Here is a 14,082-nt window from a genome sequence, read left to right on the forward strand (position 1 = left end):
CATTTTATTACTAGAAGTTTGTACCTTTTGAACACCTTCATCCATCTTGTCATTTCTTAAAACAAGAGCATTGTTTTATGTAACCACCTTACTATTGTCAAAAGAAAAAAAATATCGTTGATACAGTATTATTATCTAATCTGTAGACATTTAAATTTTATCAGTTACCCTTTATAGCAAAAAATTTTTTTTCTTGTCTAGGATCCAATCTAGGATCATGCATTATATTTAGTTATCATGACTCTTAATCTTTTCTGGAACAGTTACTCAGTTGTTCCTTGTCTTTCATGATGTAGACATTTTTAAAGAATACAGGTTAGTAATTGAGTAGAATGTCCCTTAGTTTGGGCTTGTCTGTTGCTGCCTATGGTTAGATTCATGTTTTACCTTTTTGGAAGAATGTATGTGTGTATGTATATTTACATACACATTTATATCTATTTCTACATCTGTCTATATTAAGAACTGACCCTATATGGTTAACTCTTATTTCCAAGCTTTCCCCCTTTTCATCTTTGTAACTTCCTTTTATGAGAATGAGACCAAACCCACATTATCCACCGTGTATTTACTTATTTGCTCAATCCTAGAATATACATGAAGAAGTTTCATATCTCTGTATAAAAACAAATAACTGAGTATAATACTTGTTTATATTTCTTTTTGTCTTTAGTTCAAGGAGAGTATGTAGTTAAAATACTGTTTTCAGAAGTTACCTGGGGTTAATTCTTTTCCCCCAGCCTCCTTCAGTGTAGTTATATTATTCATTTCAAATACAGTTAGGTACATTTTTTCATTTGTGTTTCATTTTGGGTTCTTCCCTCCTATTATTATTAGCAGCAGCAGCAGTAGTAGTAGTAGTAGTAGTAGTATATGAAACATTAATGTGGTTTTAAAACAACTGTACAAAAAGATTGGTTAGGTTATTAGAGTACTGAGAAATAAAACTTATGACTTTTAATTGTGTTTGTTCTTTCAGGGAATCATTTAATACTTCACCTTAGGACAAATATGTGAAAGTTCCTGCCAACCTGTGAGAATTTCCTCCTTTGGACATTTTTCGTTCTACTTACTGTACAACTTTCTTAGAAGTTCTTTTTTGATGCCATGTTCTGTGGCTTGCATCAAAAGAGGAGTTTGTCTTCATGAAGATTCCTAACATTGGTAATGTGATGAATAAATTTGAGATCCTTGGGGTTGTAGGTGAAGGTAAGTTTAGCATTCCTTGAGTTTTTGAGCAATGTACTATTATATCTACCACCAAAAAAGTTATTAATTCAGATTCTGTTAACTTCACCTTTATCAATTCACATATGTGCCTAAGAGTAAAATATTAAAAGTAAAATTACTCTTAAACTATTTGGGTCTTATTCTCCAATTGAATGTTAATAACATTTCAAAATCCTTTAAAGTTTAAGAAATCAGAGATTTCTTAAGGCTGCCTTCATTTCATTCTTTTCATTAGCAATCATGATTTCTTTAGTCTACATTTTTTTGGTTACGTTTACTTTTTATGTCAGCTAGGCTTATTTTGACTAACTTAAAATTTGTATGTTAAATTTTCCTTAATACATGATAAATAAATGAATAAATAACTTCTGTTTGTCTTTGAGAATAACAAACCACATTTTATAAATTCTGAACCACACAATTTGGTCATTTTTTAACATCTCTGAAATCAGATGTGTGTTATAATCAGTAGCATGTCATGGTTTGATTGGCAGCACTTTTTCTTTCCTAGTAGTACTAATGCTTATAATCAGTGATATCAATTTGATGAAATATGGTATTTCATTTTCATAAATCTTCCTGATTTTTCCTTCTTAGTAAGTTTTGCTCTCGACTTAAAGATAACTTTATGGAGATTTTGATAAATGATTCTGTTAACACGGTATAAGTGATTTATAATTATGGCTTCTTAGCATCTATATCTTTAAAGCAAATATTACAAAAACTTGATATTTCAGAATTTTCACGTAATTTTGAATTTCAAAAGAAGTTTTAAAATTTACCTATGTCAACAGGATAGTTGTTCTGGATTTTAATATTAAGTTGTTAAATCCTTTTTAAATAAATAGAAACAATTCAAATATTGTCTAATCATTGGGTGTTTGCTTCAGGGTCTGAAGTTTGAAACCATATAGAAAGAATGGATCCTTCTTCCTTCACCAGTCAACTCCTTTTCCTGTTTTTAATTGATATTAATTATGTAGATAAAATTCATTTTCAATGTCTTATCTGCTATTAATTTTATAATGCCTGCTTTCTTTATTATTTTTATTTCTGTTTTTTCAAAAGTATTATAGAGACATGCCGTAAACCTACTCGCTGGAGAAGGTCAGCTCCTTGGGTGTAACAGGGTTGGAATGTTCCAGATTCTGGGCCTAAGTTTTTCTGGATCATAACCTTGTTTTTCTTAGTATACCCATAGGTGATAATCTTCTCAGGGATCGGCTTAGATTAACTAAAACTACCAGACTGTTATATAAATCAGAATATGTCAGTTTTAAGTTGTAGTCAGAACCATCATTGCTGTATGTTTTTTTTTTCTTTGTAAACTACCTCAGATGCTTTCTGGCTATGAAATACATGTATATTAAGGAAATTAAAAACTGTCAAGCAAACTCTACATCCCTGCAGCCTAAGCAGTGCATTTTCACCCCATAGAAAAACTAGCATGGGCAGTTAAATGAGGATTGGATGATTGCCTGGTGATTGTGGAGTTGAGTTGGATGGCTGTAATGGCTGGGTTCATCCTAACTGTGATAATAAGATTCATCCATCTCTACTGGGTGAGGGAGACTTAGTCTGGCTCTCCAGGCTCTGTTGGAGACACATTTCCTAATTTCATCTCCCTGAAGTCCTCTTCTCAGAGATGAACGTGGGCTTTGCCCGTCTGTAAATGTCAATCATTTCTACAAACTTCAGTTATCATATATTATATTTTGATTCTCCTAATTAGATTTTTTCACATTATAACTTTTACCTCAATTTCCTTGCTGTCAACTCTGTGTTCTGCCTCTAAGGAAGTAGCTTACTGGCTAGTTAATAGTATAAGTAACCCAAAAGCTAGTGATGTATCTCATTTGATATATATCAGAGAAAGTGGGGGTGCTTGGCTATAAATGGCCAGAGATCCTTGGACTCCTCTGCTGGTGCTATTGAATTTAATATTTATGGCAAAAATGTAGCAACTCCTACTAGTTATTAATTGGAATGCTGAGGTGAGGCCTGTACTATTTTGCTAGTCAGGGAAAACATTCCAGTATCTTAGAAGAGAATTTAAATGTGTCCTAGGACAGAGAACATATTTGGTAGGCTCCATGCTTGAGCCTACCTTTGTGAAACCATTAACTCTTAAAGTTTGAGTTCCCTAGAATCTTTTGAGGTAATTTTAATTTACTCTTAAAGTTCTTACGTCCTAATCTTGTCTCTAGAAATTTTTAAGCTTAAGTTTAAAAATGCCTCAAGTGAAATTTTCTTTAAAAAGAGAAACATTTAAGAATATGCACTTGTTGGGGAAATGGGTTGCTTATACTCTTGGTTTATAAAAAATGTATAATAAATATTCATGATCTCTTTGTATATGGCTCATTGCATTATCACTGCAGAATATTATCATTTTAGGAATCATTATTATACTATATATTGATAACCAATGTAAATATAATAGAACTTTGATTCTGCAGTCTCCAAGAGCTGTAATTTGTATACGTGCCCCTAATTGTTTACTTCTTTTTATTATAGGAGCCTATGGAGTTGTACTTAAATGCAGACACAAGGCAAGTACATAGTTTTTAAAAAGAAAATATCTATATATGTTTAACTGTTTTGAAACTAATGTAGTGTTCTGTGCATGTGGGCATATAATTAAAACTGGCTATGATGATGATAATGCTTAATAAAGGAGAATTAATATGGGAACCCTGAAAAAAGAGACTACTTTGGGTAAGCTTTATCATGATTAAGTAGTTGTTAGTTCTTTACAGTCATGTGCTCTTTTTTTCACCTGACCTATGTGTAGGTGAAAAGCTGCCTAATGGAAAGAGAGAAAAGATGGTAGAGAAGAAATCAAAGTAGTGACAGATTTAATTTATGTTCAAGTACTTAAGAGCAAGGAGGAGTTTCATGTCAATATTTTTCTTGTAGACCCAATAACTTAGATTGCTTATTGGGTCAGAATCCAAATTTTGAAGGGTAGTGGATAGGTGTTTGGTTATGAAACAGGGCTTGGGGTAATAGTGTATGCTTATGACTATTAGCTGTGGTTGATCACCCTTGAACAGCCTTGAAATGAATCTTATATATATAGATTATTTGACTATAATTAATAATCACCAGTTATTCAGGGAGGTTATTTCAAGTTTCCATAGGTGTTGCTCAGTGTTGAGGATGTTTTACTCAGAGACTACCTTTAAGATGGCAAGTGTTGAAGCTGTAACAATTTCAAACATTAGGTTAAATAGTTTTCTATTATGGTATACCTAGTTTGAATATTAATATCTGGCCTCATACTATTTTGTGTATAATTTGTTAAGACCAAGGTTTAAAGTTTTTTGTGATATTTTATAATGATATAATTTATGTCTGAGATGAGCTTAGCAATTTAGCCTAAGCCATTTAATTTAAACTCTCAAATCTATCAATCTGTCATAACATATATGTATGTGTGTGTGTGTATATATATATATATATATATATATATATATACACACACACATAAAGATGATATAATTTTTATGTTTGCTTTTTCTTTCCCATTGTACAAAATATTACTTACATTTTGAATTTAAGGCTTCATGACAGTTGATGTATTTTGGGTTTTACATCACAAATCTCTTTAATTCAAAGAATTTTCTATTATTCTTGAAATTGGGTGTTTGAGTTATTTTATATTGATAATAGTTATCTGAAGATCTCTGCCAGTAAATCCTAAAAAATGGTTTGAATACTGTTGGCTCTTGATTCAGGATGACTAAGAATTTAAAATAATAAATTAAATATAATCAAAATAAATTTAGCACCTTAAATTCCTAATTAGGAAATATCACTGAAGTTTGAAATTAAACAAATAGAAAGCTCTCTAGTGAAGTGCTGTGCTTTTAAGGAGGTGCCTTTAGTTAAAACAAATTTAGGAAGCTTTAAAAAATAAAATTCTTAGGTAGATACTACTCAGGGGAAATAGGTTGTTAGTGTCCAAATTAAATTTGACTCTTTCATGAACATAATACCCCTTTTTGTACTATGGCTCTGTTGATACAACATAGCAAACGGAAGCTTCAGTTCTTAGTCTTAATCCTTGAATTTTAAAACCCAGGGATTTCTGATATATAATGACAAATCTTCCAATAGTATTTTCTCTCAGTCGTTGTCACACTTCTTCCTGTGACCTTTTCCCCTATACTTTCTCTTTTCTTAAATTAAAAAAATTTTTTTTATTTTTTAATAGATCTTTATTGGAGTATAATTGCTTCACGATACTATGTTAGTTTCCGTTGCACAACAAAGAGAATCAGCCATATGCATGACCTTATCTAAGCTCTCCTGCCTTTTACGTAAAAATAACGTTTATTAGTTGAGTATATTGTTTTTATCTTTCCATATATCTGGTTTACTCATTTGTTAAAACATGCTTGTTAACTGTACCTCGTTCTCATAATACACACTATTAGTGCCAGCAAGATGGGCTCAGAGTGAAAGTGGACGAGAACAGGCATTTCTGCTCTTGGGAAACCAACTCTAAGTATGAACTCTGATTCTTAGTGGCCATGTGCAAAGCATTTTGAGTTACAAGGATGAATAAACCATAGTTTTCTTGCCCTTGTATGTCTTATGGTCTGTCTGAATAGATAGAAGAATAGATAAAAAATAACCTGTGAGATTGCTGCAAATGAGATTGCATCTAAAAAAATACCTCTTTTTACTGCCCTTCACTAAATGAGGGCCCTACAGACTAGCTCTCTGAGTATCGTTGCTTTTTTTCTTTCATGTACCTAAAAAGATAGCACTGGATGGAAAATTTGAAGCATAAATTAGTGCCTAACTCAGAGTAATATAAAATTCTTTCTAGAATTTGCAACTGTTTAGTCATTAGTCTTCTTACAGTATACCCTTTTTTCAGCTAGAATCAGACCTTCAAATCTTTACCCCACTATCCAAAAATAGAGAATTTGATGCTTCTGATAAGATTTACCCATTAGGATCAAACGAATGGATAACTATGAAATCTCATATTATAGTCAAAAATGGATATAATCCTCCCTTTTGTGCTTATTATGTGTAAAGTGATCATGCCCATATATTTTGCATACCTTTTAAATTTTTAATAAAATGCTTATAAAAATGTATAAATCAGGTCTCTTGTGATTACTTACACAGGTATATGTGATCACATGCATAAATTTGATCTCTTTCTGAGAATGTTGGCTATGATTATATATATAATTAAATAATTCCTAATTCCTAGCATATGGTGTATTTGAACAAGTATGAAAGAAAGTCACTGTTTTAATGTGTCCTGTTGCAAGAAATTTAGAGGTCATGTTTATAAACAGATATATCTTGTCTTTTGTGAACATAATATGATGTTGAGCTATTCCAGGCCAAAGATCATACTTCTTAATTTACTGAAATAAATGCTGCCCAATTAAAAAAGAAAAATGTAACTGTACTCTCTTTTTGACAACTTCTGTTTATTGTTATATATACGTATTGTCATGTATATGAACAGTGACTATTAAACTCTTAGCAGTGACTATTAAACTCTTTATGGAGCTTTATGATTACTCGCACTTGGAAGAAGTTCTGGCTTGGACCTTTGCCCTGTAAATACGCATTGCTGATTTTCTTTTTCTTTACGTGTCTGCTTTGAAGTGCCTGTGAGAGGGGAGGCATGTTTTACAGCACACTTTTCTTCCCAGAAACCCAAAAAGGTCATCCTCACAACAAAGTAGGGAGAATGGAATGGAGTTGAAATAGGGAGATGCGATTAGAACTTGAGGCAAGAGAGAGGTTAGAGAAAGGTTGGAGATTGATGCTAATTGAGCCTAGGACAGAGAAGTGCTGATTCATGTAGTTCCTCTCCTATGGCTGGGTTGACTTATGAGAAGTTTTTGTTTGTTTTGAAGTAGTAGGTAACGAATGCTGTTGAATAGCTAGTTATACAAAGCTGTGAACAATCCAGTACTGGGGTACAGCTGTAAGTATTAAATAAATGATAAACTTGACTTAAATTACAGAACCAAAAAGGAAGGACACTGTAGAAAGCTTTTGCACAGTGGCGGGTCCCTGTGGAGGGATTAAAGATGATCCCAAGGATTTGTGGTAAACTGGGAAAGCATTGGTATCATTTATCTGACTGGGAAACTTGTAAAGGGTGTGTAAGTTTGGAGGGAGAGATAATGAGTTTGGCTTTCATAATAAAGAATAAAATGTCAACAGAATACCAAACCTGATATCAGTAAATACCACATATTGAGCATCTACCATACATGGTAGATAGGCACTCTGTTTGATGTTTTACATTTAATCCCCACTCTCATCCCTATTTTGCATATGAGGAAACTGAGTCAGAGAGAGGCTATGTAACGGGGCCAAGATTATGCAGCTGATAAGTGGCGAAACCAGGCTTTGATCTGACTCCAGAAATGGCTACCTTGAACCTGAGATGGAAGTGTGAAATGATATGAACCTTCCAAGAGGAAGTACAGAGCAGAGTGAAAGACGTGTTTAAAATGATCATACTGAAAGGAGAGGGAGTAGACCTCTTGAAAGCAAGGAAGAAAGATTTTTTAAAAATGGTATTCACCAATAGTGTTAAAAATCCATAAAAAAGATCCATAATGATAAGGATTGAGGGGTGAGAAAATCCATTTCATTTAAGAATGCCATTTATTAATGACTTCTTTAAGTCAAATGATACATTAATGCCAAATTGCAAGAGGGTAAGGAGAGTAGATAGAGAAGATCTGGATTGTGTCATTTTTCTCTTTTGAGAGTTTATAAATTGATATTGAGAGTAGTAGGAAGAGTAGATTTGATTAAATATTTTCTAGTTAGGAATACCCATATTTTCCCCTACTAAAAGGCATTCTTTGTTAAAAAAAAAAGAAAACAATAAAAGGCATTCTTTGGATGTTTGTTATTACTTAATATTCACAAATTTGTCTTTTGTTATAAGCCTTCATTTTTAGCAAGCAATATGCATTTTGGATTAATGATTCCATTTTTCTTTTTCAGATTAATTTTATTTTTCCACCAAAAAGCTGAATGATGATTTGGTTACTTTTTTTAAATCAAACTATTTTGAGAAGATGCTTAAGGAAAAGTCAGTGAACCATTATCAATTTAACAGATTATTTATAGTTGCCATCTAAAACCATACAGTTATTTTCTACTAGACCAAAATAAACTTATTTTTTCAGGTTTTTTCCCACATTAAATAAAACAAATGTTTTTCTTTAATTTTTAGTTTTAGGTTTTACATGTTATTTGAGTTTTTAAAACTTAAAAAAGATGTCAACAATGAGAAACAGAATATATGGGATATTATATTATTTACTTTGTTATTTTATTCCTCCTTATTTAAATAAAAATAAGATGTGGTTTCTTGCTTTTGTGTGCAAAATTTCTAGCATTTGAAGAAGATTATAGCAAGGCTTGGGGTTTTTCATAAAGATTGTAAGAAGCTGGAAGTATTTCAGTATTAACTGATTATTTTATCATAATCTTTTTTTAAGTAATTGCACTGTCTGAAATTATGTGAATTTACTGCAGGTTATGAAGATTAATGAGATGTCAATGTTAAACTAGACTTCAGGTCAGGAACAAAGATAGTAGGAATCATTAATGGGGGAAAACATCTGCCTCTTCTTACAGAGGCACTCATGTAGAACCTTACTTCTGTGTGGTTTCCTCTCTTTTTTATAAATACATTTATTTATTTTTGGCTGCGTTGGATCTTCATTGCTGCCCGTTGTCTTTCTCTTGTTGCGCCCGCGGTGTGCGGGCTTCTCATTGCAGTGGCTTCTCTTGTTGCAGAACACGGGCTCTAGGGCTCATGGGCTCACGGGCTTAGTTGCTCCATGGCACATGGAATCTTCCCAGACCAGGGCTCGAACCTGTGTCTCTGGAATTGGCAGGCGGATTCTTAACCACTGCGCCACCAGGGAAGCCCTGGTTTCCTCTCTTGACCGGGTTTTTGTTGCTGATCCAATTGACTGTAGAACAGTCTGTGGAACACGACAAAAGTCTCACCAAAATCGTACTTCTTTGTACTATAATATTTTGTATTTCCAATTCTGCTAGTCTGTTGATATAGGAAAAACTACCCATGTTTCTGTTGTCTTGTTATCAGTAAAAGAAACAATGGCTCAGGTGTCAATTTCCAGATGAGTCTGACTTCTTCAGGGAACCAGAAGAATCTGGGGCTTTTGCAGGCTTCCTGGTTGCCTTTATCCTCATCGTCCTAATCTGGATTTGGTTTTCTGTTTGATTTTTAGTAAATGAGATAAGGGAATGGTCAAATTAGAACTAGCCCCACTACTAGCTCTGCATGCATTGTCTACACAGAAGACTTTACCTCATTTGTCCTTCTTATAGTGACTCAGTTCCCCCCCACTCCACAGCCCCCCAGTCTAGAGGACGAGTTGGCTGGAGCACTAGATGGACTTTAAAGTCCCCTTTTCTGCCAATCATAAAACATAATTATTTCCTTCTTTAAGAGAACATTCTTGGGACTTCCCTGGTGGTCCAATGGTTAAGACTCTGTGCTCCGAATGCAGAGGGCCCGGGTTCAATCCCTGGTCGGGAACTAGGTCCCACATGCCTGCACACCACAACTAACCCGGAGCAGTCAAATAAATAAATAAATAAACATTAAAAAAATGAGAGAGAGAACATTCTTTGTACATCTTCTTAAGATGAGTAATTTCATTAGTCTTTGATAAATGTCTCTGCTTAAGGGATTTAACTAGTTCTTTAATGTGACTTTAAAACTTCAGGAACCAAAAATGAGTGTGAATCATTTTTCTAGACAGCCTGAAATATATATTCACTGGAAATATAAGAAAAGGAACTGATCAACAAACGCCCGTATAGTGGACACTTTTAAATAGTTAAGCATAACTCTTTATCAGTTGTTGAAATCAGTAACTGGAAAGTAATGCATGGGGATCTATTTTTATATAAAAAGTAACCCACCCCTGAAATACCATTAGAAGCTATAGTTCATATTCTGCAGTGCTTTTGAGCTTTACTATTTCTTAATTTAAAGGTTTGTTTCCTATGTTAAAGCATTTTAATTTAAAAAATCAAATTAAATTTTTTTTCTACCTCCTGTACTTAAAGCACTGTGTTCTAGGCATGGTATTACAAAGTAAAATTCAACCAAATATTTGTTTAAGAAAAATCTATTGAGTGCCTGTGGGCCAAATCTGGCCTGCCACTTATTTTATGGAACATAGCCCCACTCATTCATTTATGTATTTTCTATGGATGCTTTTGCGCTAAAATGACAGAGTTAAGTAGTTGCAACAGAGACCGTATGACATACAAAGCCTAAAATACAGGATTTATTTTGTGGCCCTTCCTAAACAGAAAAAGTTTGCTGACTTCTAATGCTGAGCAGCCCTAACTAGGAGAATACAGTGGAAACAGCATAGTGGCCTCAGTGGACCAACAATCTCAGTTTCTATTTGTCTCTTTGCCCTTGGTGCTCTTGGAGTCTGAGGAATAGAATTAATAAAGTGTGGAACTTGCACTGAAAATTACTTTTCCCTTGAGCTGGGCTTGGGTAAATCTTTTGGCTGGCTAAGTAGGAAATTTTATATTGGTTACCTCGTTCATGATCAACTGTCAGAACGGAGAAGTGGACTTTGCTAGGAACTGGGCATACGGAGACACATACAATCTATTCACCCTGACTGTGTTCCATCACTGGCCTGAAATAGCTCTCTTTTCGTCCAAAATGAATACAAAGAAGAAAACAGTCTCCACTGAGACTATGAAAGATTACTTGAGTTCAAGAGAAGGACATTCTCACAAATATGAAGAGTTAAATTCTTTGGAGACAAAAAAAACTTGAGATATCTTCCTAATGTAATTCAAGTGGCCATAAATGAGAAATTAAGTTAAGAAGCAATAGTAATAATCTCTGTTTCAAGTACCTCTTAACTTCCAGGTATTGTGCTATGCTAGGTGCTTTTTTTTTTTTTAATATAAATTATTTATTTATTTATTTGTTTTTGGCTGCGTTGGGTCTTTGTTGCTGGGAGCAGGGGCTACTCTTCGTTGAGGTGCGCGGGCTTCTCACTGCGGTGGCTTCTCGTTGCGGAGCACAGGCTCTAGGTGTGCGGGCTTCAGTAGTTGTGGCTCGCGGGCTCTAGAGGGCAGGCTCAGTAGTTGTGGCACATGGGCTTAGTTGCTCCACGGCATGTGGGATCTTCCCGGACCAGGGATCGAACCCGTGTCCCCCTGCATTGGCAGGCGGATTCTTAACCACTGTGCCACCAGGGGAGTCCTATGCTAGGTGCTTTATTTTCATTATTCTTTAGATCCTCATAGCAACTATAAAAGTTAGAAAGAATTACCTTCCTTTAACATGAGGGAAACTGATGCTCAAATATAATAGGTTAATTTCCTGAAGGCCATACAAGTCAGTAGGTGGTAGAGCCAGGAAGTAAGCCTCATTAGACCCATCTTCTTTTTTTGTTTTTTAATCAATGAATAGTTGATTTACAATGTTGTGACCTTTTTTTAAAAAAAATTGAGGTAAAATTCACGTAATGTAAAACCAACCGTTTTAAAGTGTACAACTCAGTAGCATTTAGTACATTCACAATATTGTACAATCACTACCTCTATCAAGTTCCAAAACACTTTTATCACCCCAAAAGAAAACCCCATACCCATTAAGTACTCACTCCCTGTTTCTTCCTCTCTCTATCCCTGGCAGACACCAATCTGATTTCTCTGTAGATTTACCTATTCTGGATATTTCATATAAATGGAATCACATACAATTTGTGACCATTTGAGTTTTTCTTTCACTTAGTGTAATGTTTTTGAGGTTCATCCATGTAGCCTGTGTCATTACTTCATTCCTTTTTTATGACTGAGTAATATTCTGTTGTATGGACATATCACATTTTGTTTATCCATTTATCTGTGGATGGACATTTGGGTTGTTTTCACCTTTTGATTATCGTGAATACTGTTGCTGTGAACTTTTGTGGTCAAGTTTTGTTTGAGTCCCTGTTTTCAGTTCTTTTGGGGTATATAGCAAGAAGTGGAAATGCTAGCTAGGTATATGGGAATTGTGTTTAACTTTTTTGAGGAACCACCAAACTGTTTTCCTCAGTGACTGCACCACTTTACATTCTTGCCAGCACTGTGCAAAAGTTCCAATTTCTCCACATCCTCGCCAACACTTGTTTCCTTATTTTTTTTTATTGTAGCCATCCTAGTTGATGTAAAATGGTATCATTTTGTGGTTTTGATTTGCATGACACTAATGATTAGTGATGTTGGACATCTTTTCATGTGCTCTTGGCTATTTGTATGTCTTTGGAGAAATGTCTAGTCAAGTCCTTTGCCCATTTTTTGATTAGGTTATTTCAACCATCTGTTGAAAGGACTTCTTTCTCCATTGGATTGCCTCTGCTTCTTTATCAAAGATAAGCTGTGTTTGTGTTGAGTCTAGTTTTGGGTTCTATGTTCTGTTTCATTGATCTGTGTGTCTATTCTTCACCAATATCATACTGTCTTGATTTACTGTAGCTTTGTAGTAAGTCTTAAAGTCAGGTAGTGTCAGTCCTCCAATTTTGTTGTTCTTTTTCAGTATTGTGTTGGCTATTCCAGGTCTTTTGCCTTTATGTTTTATCTTTTAAATCAGTTTGTTGATATCCACAAAATAGCTTGCTAGGATTGGGATTGCATTGAATCTGTAGATCAAGTTGAGAATTGACATCTTAACAATATTGTGTGTTCTAATCAATGACCACAGAATATCTCTCCATTTGATTTTTCTCTCTTTGATTTCTTTCAACAAAGTTATTTAGTTTTTCACATACATATCTTACAATTGTTTTGTTAGATTTATACCTAAGTCATTTTTTTCTTTTGGTGATAGTATAAATGGTATTGTTTTTAATTTTTAAATTCCAGTTGTTCCTTGCTGGTATATAGGAAAGTGATTGACTTTTGTATATTAGCTTTGTATCCTGTGACCTTGCTAGAATTGCATATTAGTTCCAGTGTTTTTTGGGGGGTAAATTCTTTGGGATTTTCTTCATAATCAGTCATGTCATTTGCGAACAAAATAGTTTTACTTCTTCTTTCCCAATCTGTATACCTTTTACTTCCTTTACTTGTCTTGTATTAGTTATGACTTCCAGTACAATGTTTAATACAGATGGTGAGAGAGGACATTCTTGTCTGGTTCCTGAGCTTAGTGGGAAGGCATGCAGTTTCTTACCATTAAATACGATGTTAACTGTAGGTTTCTTGTAGATGTTCTTTATCAAGTTGAGGAAGTTCTCTCTATTCTTAGATTGCTAAGAGTATTTATCACAAATGGGTATTGGGTTTTGTCAAATGCTTTTCTGCATCACTTGGTATGATCATGTGGTGTTTTTACTTTCATCTGTTGATTATGAATTGATTTTAGGATGTTGAATCAGCCTTGCATACATGGGATAAATTCCACGTAGTTGAGATGTGTATTTCTTTTTATACATTGCTGGATTTGATTTGATAATATTGGTTGAGGATTTCTACATCTGTGTTCATGTAGTTTGCCTTTCTTTAATGTCTTTATCTAGTTTTGGTATTGGTAATACCCTAATGTGTCCTCATAGAGTGAGCTTTGAAGTGTTTCTCTACTTCTGTTTTCTGGAAGAGATTGTAGAGAATTTCTTCCTTAATTTCTTCCTTAAATGTTTGGTAGAATTCACCAGTGAAACCATCTAGGTATGGGACTTTCTTTCTGAGAAGTTTATTAATTATTGTTTGAGTTTCTTCCATAGATATAGGCCTATTCAGATTATCTATTATTCCTTGTGTAAATTTTCATAGTTTGTATCT

At 34.0% G+C, this 14,082-nt stretch overlaps 1 protein-coding gene across 3 annotated transcripts in view; it reads left to right on the top strand.

The window, feature by feature from the left end:
• CDKL5 (cyclin dependent kinase like 5) overlaps positions 1 to 14,082 on the top strand; it is a 174,528-nt gene that overhangs the window by 46,351 nt on the left and 114,095 nt on the right. For all 3 annotated transcript variants that reach the window (XR_009006726.1, XM_057538775.1, XM_057538776.1), the window contains 2 exons: positions 980 to 1,209; positions 3,748 to 3,782. Coding sequence is in view for 2 of the 3 variants with exons in the window: in XM_057538775.1 (XP_057394758.1) it covers positions 1,146 to 1,209; positions 3,748 to 3,782 (99 nt within the window). In the remaining variant the exon portion in view is untranslated. The remainder of the gene's footprint in view (positions 1 to 979; positions 1,210 to 3,747; positions 3,783 to 14,082) is intronic.

The sequence above is a fragment of the Balaenoptera acutorostrata genome, chromosome X, assembly GCF_949987535.1.
Source record: "Balaenoptera acutorostrata chromosome X, mBalAcu1.1, whole genome shotgun sequence".
In the NCBI taxonomy this organism is placed as follows: Eukaryota; Metazoa; Chordata; class Mammalia; order Artiodactyla; family Balaenopteridae; genus Balaenoptera; species Balaenoptera acutorostrata.